This window comes from Symphalangus syndactylus, chromosome 5, assembly GCF_028878055.3.
Source record: "Symphalangus syndactylus isolate Jambi chromosome 5, NHGRI_mSymSyn1-v2.1_pri, whole genome shotgun sequence".
Classification (NCBI taxonomy): domain Eukaryota; kingdom Metazoa; phylum Chordata; class Mammalia; order Primates; family Hylobatidae; genus Symphalangus; species Symphalangus syndactylus.
The window spans coordinates 28,861,809-28,879,955 of record NC_072427.2 but is presented as its reverse complement, the minus strand read 5'-3'; the positions used below and the strand labels follow the sequence as shown (position 1 = coordinate 28,879,955).

The 18,147-nt window shown below is 51.1% G+C and overlaps 1 protein-coding gene and 1 pseudogene across 3 annotated transcripts in view; one reads left to right on the top strand and one right to left on the bottom strand.

The window, feature by feature from the left end:
- Positions 1-446: 446 nt before the first annotated feature.
- On the bottom strand, positions 447-1,924 carry LOC129481750 (keratin, type II cytoskeletal 8-like; annotated as a pseudogene).
- Positions 1,925-16,595: 14,671 nt separating this feature from the next.
- The window catches only part of PSTPIP1 (proline-serine-threonine phosphatase interacting protein 1), a 42,903-nt gene continuing 41,351 nt past the window's right edge, over positions 16,596-18,147 (top strand). For 2 of the 3 annotated variants that reach the window (XM_055277636.2, XM_063638725.1), the window contains exon 1: positions 16,624-17,096. In XM_055277636.2, the coding sequence (XP_055133611.2) occupies positions 17,061-17,096 (36 nt within the window). In that variant the 5' untranslated portion in view covers positions 16,624-17,060. Of the gene's footprint in view, positions 17,097-18,147 lie in introns of all 3 variants that reach the window. The other variant, XM_055277633.2, reaches the window with a different exon arrangement.

Below are 18,147 nucleotides of genomic sequence, written 5' to 3'. Positions count from 1 at the left end.
TCTTTTGTCAGATGGATAGTTTGCAAATATTTTCTCCCATTCTGCAGGCTGTCTCTTCACTCTGTTGATTGTTTCCTTTGCTGTACAAAAGCTTTTTAGTTTGATCTAATTCCATTTGTCTATTTTTTGCTTTTGTTGCCTGTGCATTTGAGGTCTCCATTAAATCTTTGCCCAGACCAATCCAATGTCCTGAAGTGTTTCCTCTATATTTTCTTCTAGTAGTTTTAGTTTTTTCTTTTCTTTCTTTTTCTTTCTTTCTTTTTTTTGGCATAGCTAGCTGAGGTTTTCTTTTGGAAAAAAAAAATCGATTGGTTTGTAGCTGGAAGCATGGCCAAGTGGGGCACCCCAGGCAGTAAACCCCCCCACCCGTGGGTGGGCTTCAGCCTCCCGCACAGGCTCTGGGGCAGCTGCAGGAGGGATAGGCTGGGTGGGGCTGCCATGGCTGTTCATTTGGGCAGGACGTCTGAGGACTCGGACACCAGCTTCCCATCGTGGGTCTCCATCTTCTTCACAACCATGGCGCTGGTGGAGCTGGTGCAGCTGAAAGAGCTGGAGCACCCAGCCAGAGCCAAAGCTCAAGCCCAGGCCGTAAGCTGAGGCTGGGGCTTGTGACGCCCCCGTAGCCCGAGCTCAGCACATCGGCATAGCCACTGGTAGTCTTCGTGTGGATACTCATGTTCTGCATCCCAGACGCCAGTCGGCTCTCCTCGCCCTCCAGCAGCTTCCTGTAGGTGGGATCTCCATGTCCAGGACCAGCTTGACGTTCATCAGCTCCTGGTACTCAGGCAGCTGCCACACCATGACCTGCTTGGCCTGCCGCAGGGCAGCCTCCAGCTCGGACAACTTGGCATTGGCGTCCTTAACGGCCAGCTTCCCTCACTGTTCGGCATCTGCAATGGCGGCCTCCAGGGAAGCCCTCTGGCCTTTGAGGCCCTCAATCTCAGCCTGGAGCCGGCTGATGTTCCAGTTCATCTCCGAGATCTCAGTCTTTGTGCGCTGCAGGTCATCTCCGTGCTTCCCAGCCAGCGTCTGCAGCTCCTCATGCTTGATCTGGTGCATGCTCTCAGCCTCAGCCCAGCTGCGGTTGGCGATCTCCTCATACTGCGCCCTGACCTCAGCGATGATGCTGTCCGTGTCCAGGGAGCGGCTATTGTCCATGGACAGCACCACAGGCGTGTGGGAAATCTGGGACTCCAGCTCCCAGATCTCCTCTTCATACAGCTGCCTGAGGAAGTTGATCTTATCAGTCAGCGCTTCCAGGCCAGACTCCAGCTCTACTTTGTTTATGTAAGCTTCATCCACATCCTTCTTGAGGAGGACAAATTCATTCTCCATCTCTGCACGCTCATTGATCTCATCCTCGTACTTGTTCTTGAAGTCCTCCACCAGCCCCTGCATGTTGCCAAGCCCCACCTCCAGCCTCAGCTTGTCCTGGCCCAGAGTCTCCAGCTACTGCCAAAGGTTGTTGATGTAGCTCTCGAACTGGTGGTCCACGTTGCTCAAGCCGTCTTCTGCTGCTGCAGGAGGCTCCACTTGGTCTCCAGCATCTTGTTCTGCTGCTCCAGGAACTGTACCTTGTTGATGAAGGAGGCAAACTTGTTGTTGAGGCTCTTGATCTGCTCCTTCTCCTGGGTGTGCACGGCCTGGATGTTGGGTCCACCTCCAGCTTAAGGGGGCTCAGCAGGCTCTGGTTGACCATGACAGCTGTGATGCCTCCCATACTGCTGGCCCCGCCATAGCCTCCACCCAGGCCACCCTGGAAGCTGCTGCCCACTCAGGAGAAGCTTGAGGAGCTGATGTGGGTGCCAGGCCCACTCGTGTAGGAGCAGCTGCTAAAGGCCTGGGGGCCAGAGGTGAACACCTTGTAGGACTTCTAGGTCACCCTGATGAACATGATGGAGGCAGGAGTGGAGGCAGGCGGGCTGAACCAGGTGGACATTCAAGAAGGAGCAGAGAAGCTGCTTCTAGGTCCCTTCTAGTAGTTTTCTAGTTTGGGGTCTTACATTTAAGTTTTTCATCAGTTTGGATTTAATTTTTTTAATGATGAGAGATAAGGATCTAGTTTCATTTTTCTGCATATAGATATCCAGTTTTCCCCAAACCCATTTATTAAAGAGACTGTCCTTTCCCCCAAAGGACATTATTGGCAGCTTTGTTGAAAATCAGTTGACTGTAAATACATGGATTTATTTCTGGGTTGTCTATTCTGTTCCATTGGTCTATGTGTCTGTTTTTATGCCATTACCATGCTGTTTTGGTTACTAAAGATTTTTTTAGTAAATTTTGAAGTCAGGTAAAGCTGGAGGTGTGATGACTCCAGCTTTATCCTTTTTCCTTAAGATTTATTTGGCTGGCTGCATGCCCTGGCTCACACCTGTAACCCCAGCACTTTGGGAGGCCGAGGTGGGCAGATCATGTGGTCAGGAGATCAAGACCATCCTGGCTATCATGGTGAAACCCCGTCTCTACTAAAAATACAAAAAATTAGCTGGGCGTGGTGGCGGGCGCCTGTAGTCCCAGCTACTTAGGAGGCTGAGGCAGGAGAATGGTGTGAACGTGGGAGGCAGAGTTTGCAGGGAGCTGAGATTATGCCACTGCACTCCAGCCTGGGCGACAGAGTGAGACTCCGTCTCAAAAAAAAAAAAAAAGATTTATTTGGCTATTCAGTCTTTGTTAACCTGCTTTTTCTGTAGTTGTTATAGATAGGGTCTCTGTAGTCTCCACCCCCACCTCCGCTGCCCCCCCAACCCCCTGCCCCAGGCTTAAGTGATCCGCCCACCTCAACTTCCCAAGTAGCTGGGTCTACAGACACGTCACCACACCTGGGTAATTTTTGTATTTTTTTGTAGAGACTGGGTCTTCCATGTTGCCCAGGCTGATCTTGAACTCCTGGGCTCAAGCAATAAGCCTGCCTCAGCCCCCTAAATTGCTGGGATTACAGGTGTGAGCCATCACACCCAGCCTAACCTGCTATTTTTATTTGGTATTATGTAATAAACATTTGCCCTATAATATTATAAAACTCTTGGTAAACATTTTCAATGTCTGTGATGTATTTTCTGTAAAGCAATGCCATAGTTTTTAGGCTTCTGGTTTTTGGGTTTTTTTTGGCGGCAGGGGGTGGGTCTCATTCTATCACCCAGGCTGGAATGCAGTGGTGTGATCATGGCTCACTGCAGCCTTGACCTTCTGGGCTGAAGTGATCCTCCCACCTCAACCTCCCAAGTAGCTGGAATCACAGGTATGCAACATCACATCCAGCTAATTTTTTGATTTTTTTTTTTTTTTGAGACAAGGTCTTGCTACCTTGGCCAGGCTGGTCTCAAACTCCTGGGCTCAAGTGATCTGCCCACATCAGCCTCTCAAAGTGCTGGGATTACAGGTGTAAGAAGTAGGCTTGGACATTTAGTTTCGTTTTCAGGCTTTTTCTTTGACAAATAATACTGTTACAAATATCTTTGTACAGAATTATTTCCCGTGATTCTTATTTCCTTGGGGTAGATTTTTAGTCATGGAAATTCTGGACACAGTGTGTGAACATTTTTAAATCTCTCAATAATCTCTTGATACTTATGGCCTTAGTGACTTTCTGAGATGGCTTTCCGGTGGGTCCCATCGCCGTTATGGCCTCGTCCTTGCATCTGTGTGGAGATATGGGAGTTACAGAAGAAGAGAAGGTGGGCATGGAATGTTTTGAATCACATGGCTCTGGGGTTCTTACTAATCACAGGGCTGTGGCCACATGGCCTCATCCTCCTGAGATTCATTTCCTCATCCGTGTGATGGAAGTGGTAATACTACCCTCAAGCAGTTTTGTGAGGACCAAGGCCCGTGAATGTGCGGCACACAGCTCAGGGTCTGGCACACAGAAGAGCACATCAATTGTTTATCGCGATAGCACGGCATCTCCTTGGTTGGGACTGGTGTAAACGTTTGGCCTCTGAAAGCTGAAGCTGCAGAGTGAGACCCACCAACCCAGGCATGTGTGTCCCTACATTGACCCAGCCAGGGCCCCCAGGATCCCTTCAGACAGATGGGCAGAAAGCAAAAACCAACACCAAGGTCCGAGGCCAGAGAAGGTGAGCAAAGGGCTCTGAGGGCAAAACAGAGTGGGGAAGTGATCGTCAGGCTGCCTGGGAGAGGAAAAAAAGGGGACTGGGAAGGAGCAGGAGGGAGAGAGCTGGGTCGGGGAGAGGAGGAGTGGACAGGAAAGGTGGAGACCAGATGATGAGGTCCAAAGGGAAGGGTTGGTTCAGTACCAGGACGTAAGGTGAATCCAGCTACTAGGTGGCCAGAGGAATGGGCAGGAATGGGTCCCAGGAAGTTCTGACACCCGATGCCTAGTTCTATGACTAGCTCACTGTGTGACCCTGAAAAAGAACCTCACCCTTACTGCGCACTGGTTTACCCATTTGCAGAAGTTCCTGGGTGTCCTTCGATCTTGGACAACCTCTGGCCTGGCAGTGTCCTGAAGAGACTGATGACCCTCCATCTGGACCTCCGCATAAGTTTAAAAACCTAGCAACATAGCTCCTCTGCAGGAGACAGGAGACAAGTGCTGGTGTAACCGAGTCTCTTGGAGCAATGGGAAGCCTTTTCGGGAGGATTATTGGAAGAAAATCCAGAGGGAGGGGGCTTGCTTAAAGAGAGTGACCACAGCCAGAGCAGAGCAGGGTCGGGGGGGAGGGGTGGGGTGGGAGGGGAGGCAGGGGGGGTAGACAAAGGGAGCATGGGTGAGAGGAGTGCAGAGGTGGGAGGTGCCCAGTGGGGAGCCCCAAGGCAGGGCGAGGATTATCTTGGGCTCCCTGCCATTCACACCGTCCCTTAATGAAGATTAGAAAACGTCACCTGCTTTGGCTGGTAAAGTCTCATGTTTATATCACTTGGCTAGAAGAATAAGGTCTCATTTTCAGACCTCACTCATTCCCTTGGCTGGATACCCTTGTGTTTCAGGTTGGGTTCTGCAGAAGCAGAAACACTGAGACAGAATTTGGGGCACATGATGTTTATTAGTGGTCAACAGCTATGAAAGGGGCAGGGAAGCAGGCTTGGGCAGAGGGAAGTTGACCTGTGCTGCAGCTCAGCAAAGTCTCAGCTAAACCGGCAGTGTTCATCAAAGTCGTCCAGCATCAGATCTAAGTGGATGGGCCTCTATACTCCTGCCACCATCAGTCACCAGATGTAGGCTACCCCAGCAACGGCATAACCTGAGATCAGGTGGCCCTCAGCAGTGGAGGCAGGCTCTGCAGGAACTGGAAGCCGAGACTGTCTGACGACCTCTCTCCCTGCAGCTGAGCAGCAGGTCCTTCCTTGAAGGGGGAATTTGAGCTGCACATCTCCCTGTCTATCACACTTTAAGCAGTGAACCACCCTATCAACTGTACATGGCAGAGAGACAAACTTTAGAGAATACAAACCTATGCTTTGGACAGATGCTTTGATAAATGTGGATAGGGAAAATAAGTCATTGTGTTTGTACTAAAGGAGTCCCAATTAGGAGAGTCAGATTCTCTGAGTCCATTGCTTCTTGATTTTCTGGCCTGGCAGTTTTGAAATATCTGGCTTGTCATGTCTCACCACTTCCCTCCCCTCCTGCTGTGCTAGCTCCTGGGCCTGGTAATATGCTTTCTGCTGGATGAAGTTTCCACGTCGTTCTGTTTAAAGCAGAGAGCATTGTTTCCCTTCTTTTCCTGTTTCTGTGGGATTTGGCCATGAGGCCTTGAAGTCGGGAGTAAGGAGATAGCCCGAAAGACATGGGACCTGAGTCCTCAAGAGGAGGATGCATCTGGCTTCAAGGCCTTTAGTGCCCTACTAGTGCCCTTAGCTTGAAGTCCAATCCCTCAGCCTGGCATGAAGTGCCTCATGAGCTGGGCTGCTTCCTCCCAGCCTGGCACAGAGTGGGGGCTCAGTGAGTAAGAATGAGGAAAATACCAGGCACAGTTGCTCACACCTGTAATCCCAGGACTTTGGAAGGCCAAGGTAGGTGGGTCACCTGAGGTCGGGAGTTCTAGACCAGCCTGACCAACATGGAGAAACCCCGTCTCTACTAAAAATATAAAATTAGCCAGGGGTGGTGTCGCATGCCTGTAGTCCCAACTACTTGGGAGGCTGAGGCAGGAGAATCTCTTGAACCCAGGAGGCGGAGGTTGCGGTGAGCCGAGATCGTGCCATTGCACTCCAGCCTGGGCAACAAGAATGAAATTCTGTCTCAAAAAAAAAAAAAAAAAGGAAAAATGCTTATTTCTGTTAATAGTGATAATAATAAAAGGACACATGTTTCTCTAGGCTCCACCAAACCATAGGTACTCATAGGGGCTCAGTACCAGTGATAAGCTAAAGTTGCTTGGCTCATCTGCTCATACAAAACCTCAAGTGTCGGCTAGGCGTGGTGGCTCACACCTGTAATCCCAGCACTTTGGGAGGCTGAGGCAGGTGGATCACTTGAGGTCAGGAGTTCAAGGCCAGCCTGGCCAACATGGTGAAACCCCGTCTCTACCAAAAATACAAAAATTAGCTGGGCGTAGTGGCAGGTGCCTGTAGTCCCAGCTATCAGGAGGCTGAGGCAGGACAATCACTTGATCCCGGGATGCGGAGGTTGCAGTGAGCCGAGATCGTGCCACTGCATTCCAGCCTGGGCGACAGAGCAAGATTCCGTCTCAAACAAACCAACAAAAATCCTCAACTGTCTCCTCAAGGTCTACTCCAAACAATTTCTAGGAGATAAGAGGTAAGGAATAATGAGTTAAGAGCCAGAGCTCTGGACTCACCACTGAAACGAACCAGGGATCCTTGGAGAAAAGTTGATTTGAGAGCAAGGGGTAGGTAACTTACAAGATAAGCCTGAAAACTTGCGCCAGAAAGTAAAGAAGTGCTCAATAAATGATGGGGCCATAACAGAAGGAAACAGAAGCCACCCTAAGGGGCTCGCAATGGCCAAATCTGGGATAATTTGAGCATCATAATAAATAATAATAGTAACAGATTATAACTCATTGGATGAAATAGAACTTACCAAGCCCACACTAATATAATTAAATGGATAAATAATTGGGAGAAGGGAAAATTCTTCCTTACGGTATAATAAACGTAGATGGAATGATGGAGTTGGAGAATCACCAATGGATGCTAAAACTAGTGGGGGAAGATGCAAAGAGAAACATGATCTACGTAGTCACATAGTCTCAAAGGATTTCCCCACAAGATACTTACAAATGACTAAGGGAAAAACAGTAACTTTAAGGTGGAGAAAACTGGTGGACACTACCTTAATCAAGTGATCTGAGTTAACAACACCAATGTGAGACAAATTGACATCACGTGCCTCCTTTTATGATGCACTGAGATAGACGCAGCATCACTTATGTGGTATCTTTTGCCAAAAACGCATCATCTGAGTCTAATCATGAGGAAAGCACTTGACACAAACCCAAACTGAGAAGCTGTCTATGAAACAACTGGCCTGCAATCTTCCAAAGTGTCAAGGTCATGAAAGTCAAGGAAAGACTGGGGAACTGTCACAGAATTAAGGAGACCAAGAGAAAAAAACACAAAAATTTAAAGGACGTTACAATTAACGAAATTAAATTTGAATATGGAGTGCAAATTAGACAATAGCCTTATATTGATGTTAAATTTCTTCTTTTTTTTTTTTTTTTTTGAGTCAGGGTCTCACTCTCTCACTCAGGCTGGAGTGCAGTGGCATGATCAAGGCTCACTGCAGCTTCCACCTCCCCAATTCAAGCAATCCTCCCACCTCAGCCTCCCGAGTAGCTGGGACTTCAGGCACATGTCACCATGCCTGGCTAATTTCTTGTAGAGATAGGAGTTTGTCATGTTGCCCTGGCTGGTCTCGAACTCCTGAGCTCAAGCAATCTGCCCGCCTCACCTCCCAAAGTGTTGGGATTACAGGTGTGAGCCACCGCGCCTGGCCGATGATAAATTTCGTAATTTAAAAAACTGTACTGTGGTTATATAAGAGAATTTCCTCGTTCTTAGGAAATATACACTTGAATAATTTAAGGATGAAGGGATACCATGTCTGCAACTTACCCAACTAATAGAAAAAAATCAGTATGCATATATAAAAATAGAGAATAAATAAAGCAGTTGAGGTAAAATTTAAACAGTCTGATGAATCTGGGTAAAACAGACAGGAGTTTTTTGTACTCTTTTCTCTGAATTTAAAATTATACCAAAATAAAAATTTACAAAAAAAAAAAAGGAACATGAGAAAGCCTGCCTCTTCTAGATGACCCGAGGAGGTACTACGAGGGCGGGGCTTGGGAGGCAGCTAGAGAGCAGTGCCTGCACCCTGAGGATGTTGGCTCTCATGGGGCTGGGAAGTCTGTTTGCTACTTTGGCTTCCAGCCGCTCCTCAGCTTGGTTCTATGATTTGAAGTTCTGGGAATGAGGCTTTTCCAGCTGAGCAGACAGAGCTGTCAGCAGCAACACTGTCAGGTCTAAGGGTACAGTTATCACCCTGGTTGTGAGCCTACTGTGGGTGAACCTGGACTAGGTGCCTTTTCATGTTCTCAAACACTGGTGTAGGCATGTATCTTTCTTTCTTCTTTCTTTTTCTTTCTTTCTTTCTTTCTTTCTTTCTTTCTTCTTTCTTTCTTTCTTTTCCTTCCTTCCTTCCTTCCTTCCTTCCTTCCTTCCTTCCATCTTTCTTTCTTTCTTTCTTTCTTTCTTTCTTTCTTTCTTTCTTTCTTTTCTTTCTTTCCTTCCTTCCTTCTTTCTTTTTTTTTTTTGAGATAAGGTCTCTGTCACCCAGGCTAGAGTACAGTGGTGCAATTATACACAAGTCACTGCAACCACAACCTCCTAGGCCCAAGTGATCCTGTCACCTCTGCTTCCCAGGTAGCTGGGACTACAGGCACATGCCATCACGCCCAGCTAATTTTTTTTGTAGAGACAGGATCTTGCTTTGTCGCCCAGGCTGGTCTTGAACTCCTGAGCTCAACTGATCCTCCCACCTCAGCCTCCCAAAGTGCTGGGATTACAAGCGTGAGCCATTGCAGCTGGCCAGAATCTTGTTTAAGCTTTAAACAAGTAAACTGCTTAAATATGTAGGCTCATCATTTCTGTTTTCCAGGTGAGGTAACTGAGTCTCAGTGAGGTGAGGCTGGAGCTCTTCCAACTCTGACTCCAGGGGTCATCTATCCCCACCCCCAACCCCAAGTTCCACTCCTTGGACAGGCTGGGGCTTCCCTGCTCCGAGCCTCAGCACATGCTGCTCCCTTTGCCTGCACACGGGCCCACCACATGTCTCTGCCTATTGATTTTCTGGCCCAGCCAAAATTGAAGTTGGGGTCTCCTGCCTCTGAATCCTAGGTTTTCAGGGAAAATTAAACACCAGCTGGGCTGAAATCAAGCTTTGCCTTACTGTGAACAAGTCATTTTCCACCTGAATTAAACCAACCCAATGGGGGAGAGGATGCTAGAAATACATTTTTGAAGCTGTTTTGAGAGACAGCTGCCATAATGGAAACAAAACAAAACAGGCTAGAAAAGGGGGTGGGGGGTGGGAGATGGTTATGCCTTTCCTTCCCTGTCAGTGAGATCATTCTACTAGTCCCCCTCTGGGCCCTGCCACCCCCACTTATTGGGCCTCAGTTTCCCCATTTGTAAAATGACAAAGTAAGGCAATAGCAGGAGTTCTGCTCCAAGGTGTATGACTGACTCACTTATGAAACCTAAAATCTATACTCCCTGGCCCCACCCAGTCAGTAGGCCAAGGTTGAGACTTGGCCTTTTGCTTTTCTTTTTTTTTTTTTAACAAAGTCCCACTTCTGGTAGGCATGCTTTGTGCTGTTTGAGCACCTCTGGATGGTCCCTGCACACTCTTCCATTACTGCAGGACTCTGCCCTCTGACCAGTGACCAGGTGGCAGTGCATTCCTGGGACTCACTGAGGTCCCTTCCCCATGCCCACCAGTTCCTGGGCCACCTCCCGAAGGGCCACTTTGCACCCCTTCGCTGTCTTTCAAGAATCCTGACCAGCACTCAGTTTCTGACGACTGATAATGCTTGGAAACTCAGACTCACACTCTTGTGGCTGCAAATTAGTAAACCTGAAAGCTCCTCATCAACTCAGAAGAGCTGTGTGAGTGGGAAGAGGCCTTATTTTTTGCAACTGCTGTCCCTGGGGGCAAACTGAAAAACAAACTATATCACATCCTGAAGGCCAAAGGCCACACCCTCAGCCCCAGTGGAGGACTCTGGGGCAAGGATATTTCCTGGCGTCAGAGGAGGGGAGCCTCCATCTGAGCGCCACAACCCCACCCCGTATGGGCTCTGCACTTCCTCCTCAGCCAGGACTTGCTTTTCCCTTCTTCCTCATCCTGTTTCTGCCCCAGGCCCTGGCCCCTCACTGCCAGCCCCACACTCTGGGAAGGAAAGACCCTTTTTAGTGATGGGACTCCAAAAAGTTAACTGACCTGTCTAAGCCTCAGGTTCCTTATCTGTTGAATGTGGCCATAATGCCTCACACTGTTGTTGGGAAGATTAAGTGATACATAAGGCATGTGAAGTGATTCCAACAGAGCCTGATGCAGCACAGCCCTAGTAGGCTATTAGCGTTATTCTGGAACTCCCTTCCTGCCTCACGGGTGAGCTTTTTCCCATTAATCAAGACCCAACTCCCCTCCTTTGGGAAGACTTCCCATGCCAAGCTCCTCAACAGCCTTTCTCGGTTGTCTGCGCTCAGCACGTTTTCCCTTCCTAGGCTGCCTCCCTCACCAGACTGGCAGGGGCTGAGCTTGTTCATTTGCATGTTCCCAGACAGGAAGGCCCAGTCAGAGCTGGTGGGTGTGCTTCAGTGGAGCTTGTTCCATTCTGGGACAGGGTAGGTGGCGTGGACAGTGGGTGCCCCAGTACAGTGGGCATGAGCCTCTGGCCACCTGGAGGGACCCTGCAGGTATTTCCCCCAGCAACAGTGAACCATCATGGCCAGGTGCTGGAACATCCCACTTCAGCCATGGGATGGGTGGACAACCCTACAGCCATGGGCAGCGTCGTGACAGTGCACCCACCGAGGTCTAAATGGCGGACTCGTGAATGCCCTTCTGGCCATAAGCTGATGGCAGGTTGAGAATTACTCCTGCAGGACAGATGCTCCCCTGCAGAAGGGAGAAGTGTGCATCGCTTGCCCTACCCCTTGGACCAGTGGCAATGCCGTCTCCAAATGAAATTCATGGCAAGGGCCTCCTGGCTCTTCGAATGTCACCAAAGAGCTTTCAGACCCTCCTTCTCTCCCTCTTCTTTCCAGCCCCTGCCCCTCTTCAGAAGGCTCGAAGCTCTCGCTTTAGATTCCTTCTGGATAACAAATTAGAATCTTAGGACCCTCAGAGTGCAGTCCCGCCCTCCAGCTTGGTGTCAGCCTCACCTCTGAGGGCTATTCCCCCTACAACGTCTTCTCTTCCAGCCCCTGACAACTTGGCTAAACTTCCTTCAAAATGGTGTTTATTCGGCCGAGTGCAGTGGCTCACACTTGTAATCCTAGCAGTTTGGTAGGCCAAGGCGGGCAGATCACTTGAGGCCAGGAGTTTGAGACCAGCCTGGCCAACATGGTGAAACCCTGTCTCTACTAAAAATATAAAAATTCGCCAAGCGTGATGGTGCATGCCTGTAATCCCAGCTACTCGGGAGGCTGAGCCTGGGAGAACTGCTTGAACCTGGGAGGCGGAGTTTGCAGTGAGCCAAGATTGTGTCACTGCACTCCAGCCTGGGCGACAGAGTGAGACTCTGTCTCAAAAAAAAAAAAAAAAAAAGGAAAGAAGAAAAAAGATGTTTATTTGCTTTGCATCTTGCCTGCATTTTGTCCATTTTTCCATCCATTTATTGGTCAGGGAAGGCTTTCCTGAAGAGGTGACATTTGATAAGAGGGCCAAGGGATAAGGAGTAGTTAGCTGGGCCAAGGCAGGGTCTAGGATGGAACGGGAAGAAGCTTCCAGGCAGAGGGGAGATCATGTGTGAAGGACCCGGGGTAGAAGAGAATGAGGCAGAATGGAGGAATTGAAAGACGGTCCAGGAAGCAGTACCAGAAATTGAGGGAGGCATAACATGAGTTGAAGTTTTGAAGAGTAGGCTGGGACCAAATTATGCAAGGTGTGTAGGCCATGTAAGGGCAATGGCCATTGTCCTGAGAGTAATGGAAAATCATGGCAAGGTGACAGTGGGAGGTTGACATAACCAAATGTGGATCTGAAAATGTCACTCTGCTGTGTGGAGAGCAGACAGAAGTGAGCAGGGTTGGTTTCATAGATGCACAACTCGTGTAAGGAAATTGTACTTGGGGTCTAATGCTCTGAGATTGCCATCTTAGAATTCTTAATCACATTATTTTTGAATTTGCTTTTCTTAAGTACAGTCTGGTGGGACAGTGAAGCATACATCAAGGACTTGGAGCCTTGGCTCCTGTGGTCCTGCCTCCAACTGCCTCCCCTGGACTGGTTCTCAGTCTCCTTCTCCACTTCTGCCTAGCAACCACTGCCACCCTCTGCCCCCAGCAGAGACCTGAGTGCAGGCATGGGGACAGTCAGAGTCAAGGGCACACCTGGTAGCATCTGAGGGTTGGCCATGGCAATGTGGCCCCTGCCCCAGGCTGGCAACACCATGGCAAATTCAACAGGTGACTCAGGGGGCTGAGCCTCTCACTCACTTCTGACCCAGGTCCCTAGTGCCTCCTGTCCTGGACTTTGCAACACCCCTGGGGACTGCCTGTCCACTGTCGGTTGGTGAGGCAGGTCCGTGGGAAATGGCAATGCCTGGCTTGACTTCCCCAACCCCCACTGGGGAACGCAGAATGCAGGTCAGCGTGGTGGCTGGCAGGAGGAGAACTCCAGCAACTGGTGAATTTCACACAGAACTGAATCAAGTCAGAGGGTGGGGCGGGGCAAGTTGTCCCACAGATATTCCCATGCCCAAGGGAGTGTAACGTTAAATAACAAATCAAAAACACCATTCCAGGTTGAGAGAGAGACTACAGTAAAGAAACAAGTTTTATATATTAGTACCTTTAATGGCAATTTTGTCCCTGCTTTTTGAGTAAGAGGTCTCACGTTTTTATTTTGCACTGGCCCCACAAATTATGTAGCTGTCCAGGCAGTGAGCAATCAGTGAGATTAAGCTTGTGAAATTGGTGGAGGTCCTGTAAATATTGATCCTCCTTCTGTGGCAGCTGGTGTTACTGGTTTTGTGGTTTTTGTGGCTCAGAGGGATGGATGAAGTGTCTTCAGGAGCTGAGTCCTGCCAGTCAGTGGTGGGGGCTGTGACAGTAAATGTTATAAAAACTGATTTTGCATTTTATTCTCAATCCTTGGAGCTACTGCTTCTTGAATTCTTCAAGCAGATGTGTTCAGATACCAGGCAAAACAGGCAGGGGCTCTGCCTGGGAGGGGGATGCCCCCACAGCCTGGCCTGAGGCACAACTGCACAGACCTCAAGGCAAATTGTTTTGAAGCAGCTGGGACAGTCACTAAAAAGCGGTGATTTTCAGGGATGGATTCCTCTCCCCAGGGGCCCGGGCCTGGGTGTGGGTGGGGCTGGTGTGAATAGGGGCCCCCTAAGACAGTAGTCTTTTCTGAGGGGGCACTCAGACATCTCAGTCTTGCTCCTCCATCTCCCTGACATCCCACCAATCCACCCAAGCCCCACCCCACCTGCCCCAACCGGACCTCATTCCTGTCTAAGTCATCACAATATCTTCTTCTGGTCTCACCCGCTCTGAGCCACTCCTCATGGAGAAAGAACTCCCTAGAACCTGTCTGTCAGTCTCTAGGCCCCTCAGAGCAAAAACCAAGCCTGCCTCCCCTTGAGGCCCCGGTCCCAGCAGGACCCTGCAGGAGTTGGTGCTCAGCAGTGCTTGTGTGCCTGGGCTGAGGAGAAGGTTGTGGTGTCCACGTGGTTGGCTTTCAGCATCCCTGGCTGCCCATTCACAAGGCCAACCATGGGGAAGTATGAGCACGTGACCCACTTTGGGCCAAGGAGACACAGAGGAAGGTCTCCTGGGGAGCTGGGCAGAAGGGAGGGTGCAGGAGCTTTGGAGAAAATGAGACACAAGGGCAGGTGTCCTTTTCTTTCTCTGCTTGTGGCTGTGTCTGGAGTTGTAGACGAGCTGCTGCAGCTCCTTGGCCTGCAGCCCAAGGAGGAAGATTGTAAATGCAAGAGAAACTCAGAGAGACTGAGCTGAAGCCCTCATGTACCACAGCTGGAGGCTGCCCTGCCTCCAGCCCCCTTGTGTAGATGACAGCACACGTCCTCTGTGTCAGACCCTCTGGTTTATGTTCTTTGCAGCCAAAAGCATCCTCAACTGATGCGAATAACACAGTGACTGCGGAATAGCATGTGCTAAAGGCTGGCCTCTCATCCCTATAGCACCATCAGTCCCGGTGGCTTCCCTAGATTGTTTTTCCATCTATCGACTTGGGTGAGAAGGTCTCGAGGTAGAACTGGAGAAAGGAACAATGAAACGCTTTTTGAATAGAGGGCTGTTAGTAAAAGACAACTGTGGAAGTTAAGAGCGTGTGCTTTGGCTTCAGACAGATCAAGGACCAAAGGCCAGCCCTCCGCTTATTGCCTGTTACTTGGGTGCGTTACTTACACTCTTTAATCACTAGTTTGCTCATTTGTAAAGTGGGGATAATGACAGTGTAAGTGAGGCGGTCCGTGTGAAAAGTGGAATGATGTACCTGGTGCTGGGTAAGTACTCCAAAGCCGAATTGGCTGTCTGGTCACCCAGCCTGGGGAGCTGCAACAGGTAAGGGTGGAAGGGAGGGGAGGAGGAAGGCCTCTCTAGTAGAGAACTGCAGAGTCTCTCCAGAGGTTCCTCACATTACTTCCTTCCCCAGTTGCTCCAGCCTGTCACCAGCATGGCCCTCCATCCGGGGCTGCCCTGGCTGGATAAGTGCAATTGAGAAAGGAAGGCCTCTTGTGTGGGAGCCTTGAGGTTGGCTTTGGGGGGGGTGGGGAGGATTTGCCCAGGTGAGGAAGATCAAGGAAGGCTTGCCAGAAGGGAGGCCGGGAACAGAGCAGGTGGGAGTGGGAAAGGTGTCTCTGGGGAGGGGGAAGAGGCCTGGCCAGAGCGGAAGTCTCTGGGAGGTAATAGGAAGGACACCTAGAGAGGCAGGGCAGGGAGCCCAGCTATGAAAATTTCTGCCAATAAGAGGGCAGGAGCCTTCTGTTAACAGAGGGTCTCTAGTCTGCTCCAGATCTAGAGACATCATCCCATCTGACGGATGGAGAAACTGAGCTCAGGGAGGCTAAGCCAGTGCTATCAGAGGTGGTGGTGCGACTGGGAAGGGAGGTGCAGCCTGCCTCACTCTATGGCCTACAAAGTTCAAGTGGGTTTTTACACTATTAGTTGTCTTCAGCTGCAAGTAACAAAAAACCTGACTGGGGCGCCTTACAGATTAAAGATTAGCTCACATCCAAGGTTTCTGGAGGTGAGGGCCTTCTGGGGGCATTCCCATTGCTCTGCAATTCTCCCCAAAGTGTTTCCTCTTGGGTGGCTATTTCAGAGCCTGGGTGTGCCCCCTCTCTCTAAACCCTGGGCATGCATAATGGGCACTTGGGAGCTCAACTATTTCATCTGCAGCAGCTCTCATCAACCTGTCAGCTGTAAGGCAGACATCAGTGAGGGTGGTGATTTGTGGACAATCCCTGACTCACCCCATTTTGCCAGCCCGCCCTGGGCTCAGGACTTCCTGCTGCATCTTCTGCTGAGTGGGCAGGTCATGGCTTCTCAGGGCTGGGGCTGGGGCTCTAGTCCAGGGCTCTTCCTAAGGTGGTACCACACAGTGCCCCCAGCACCTGCCCACCAAACTGGAAATTCCAGAAATATTCTTGACACCATCTCCTTTCCAAATACTGGGTGTGGCAGATGAGGAAGCTGAGGCTCAGCGAGTTGGAGGGTCTATTAAAGTCCTTCAGCCCCCGAAGGGTAGGGTCAAAATTAAACAAAAACTGGGCCTCAGACTGGGTTTCCAAACACCCCACTCTGTGCCTTGATAATCCTGTTTCTGTCTCCGTCCATTCCTATTCACTGAGCCGGAAGCCTCCATCTTCAGAGGGGGGTTCTCTGCCCCAAACTGCGTCTAATCTGGAGACTTGCGGTGGTGGTGGTGGTGGTGGTGGGAGCAGTGCCGGGGCCTCAGGCTGCTCTCCCTCATCTTGCTGCCTGCTCACCTTGCCTCTGTGTGCTCACAGACCCCCAGAGCACAGCTGTGTCTTCCAGGCTGTGGGCTCCTTGAGGGCAGGACCTGGTTCGGGTCCCAGAGCAGCCAGGGTTTGATGAATGACAGATGCCCTAGGCCTGAGTAAGCCCCTCCAGAATGACTTGCTGATGAGGGGTTAAGAGTCTGGCATCTCTGGGCCCAGCCTGGAAGGGTGCCGGACTGGCTGGCGGGTGACACACCTGGGGTTCCTGGGCCCCTCCTGGCCACACTGTCAGTGGGCCTCAAGCTCCCTTAGGGTATGGCCTCTGGAATAAAGTGAGCCCGCACCTCGGGAGGGGGCAAGCAGAGGCAGGAGCAGGATGGCAGGTGGCAGGCAGGACTGCACAGGGGAGCACAGCAACTCCACTTCCTGTGGGCGAGGGCCCCGCGCCTGCCCCAGGGGAGGTTGCACAAACCTTCCTGCGCAGGCCTCGGGCTGCCTGCCTGCCCAGCCCGAGCTCCAGCCTGCCTCTTCCACTGGCCACTGCCTCCCACCCAGGGCTGGCATCCCTGCTTCTTGCCCTGGGTCCCAGACTGTGTCCTCCATCACCGCAGGGTCGGTGAGGGGCTGGGCTGGACACCAGGGCCCGCCCTCCCATCACTGAGCTCCACTCCTTCCTCATTTTGCTGCTGATTCTAGCCCCAAACAAAACAGGTTGAGCTTTTTCCTCCCCTCGGCAGCTCCTCTCTGGCTCGTGGCTGCCTTCTGAGTGCTGCAGACGGCGCCGGCCGGGAAGGGGGGCCTGGGCCAGCCCTGCCAGGACTGGGAAGCTGCTGCTGGCGCCTGGCCCTCCATCAGACCAGCCTGTGGCAGGAGAGCGAGCTTTGCCGCGGCAGACGCCTGAGGATGATGCCCCAGCTGCACTTCAAAGATGCCTTTTGGGTGAGTGAGGATGGCTGGGGGCACTGAACAAGTGGAGCGGGCAGAGCTAGGCTGAAATCTCCATGCAGGTGATGGGATGCGGCTCCGAGAGGGGAGCTTTCTCATAAAACAGTGGTTGATTCTTGGTCTTAATCATCATGGAGGTGGCCCAGGCCCCCACCCCTTCTGGATTGGAAGGCAAGTGGACTCCGTGAATGAGGGTCCTCCTCTCTGCTGCCCCGGCTGTTTTCTCCTCTGGGAGACCTCTCCCCACAGCAGGAGCTCCTCAGAAGAGGGTAACACATGGGTGGGGGCTTGAGGAGGATGTGTGGGGCAGCAAAGGAGGGGTCACAGATTTAGAGACCAGACAAACTTGAGTTCAGGTCTTGGCTCTGTTACAGGCTGGGCGAGTCATTTCTGTCTCTGAGCCTCAGTCTCTCCATCTATATAATGGGGATAAAATAGAAATCAACACACCAACTAATACATTGGATCAGCAAGGGGATCCAATGCACTAAAGCCCCCAGCACCTTGCCTCACTCCAAATGGTAATTCTGTTCCCCTCACCAAGCCCCTTGTCCCTTGCAGACCATAGGGGTCCTTCAAGGAGGCAGCCAGGCGGGCAATTGCTTGCTTACTTTCTTGAATTCAACACAGGCTTAAATCAAGTCATTTCCCCCATGAAATAAGGGCGCCCAGCCAGTGGTAGAGGTAAAGTGGCTTGGCCCGGGCCACGTAGCCTGTAGCCCAGCTTGGACCCCTGGATCATCTCAGCACTTTTCCAGCTGTCCTTCAACTACCCCTCTGCCCCTCAGCTCTGGCTGTGCCCAAGGCTCTGGGGAAAAGCTGAGACCTCTCTGGTTGGAGCTGGGGAATGTGGCTGTCCCGGGGTGCTGCCTCCAACCCTGAAGAGGACGCTCTGGCCCTCGGCTCAGCCGGCTGAGCCCCAGCCAACAGCCCTGCCCTCCCCGGGCCTTTTCCTGGGGCTGCAGCCAGGAGGATGAGAGCTACAGAGCCAGGCCTTCCTTCCCTTCCGGCCAGCTCCACTTGGGGCCTGTGGCCAGCATGTGAG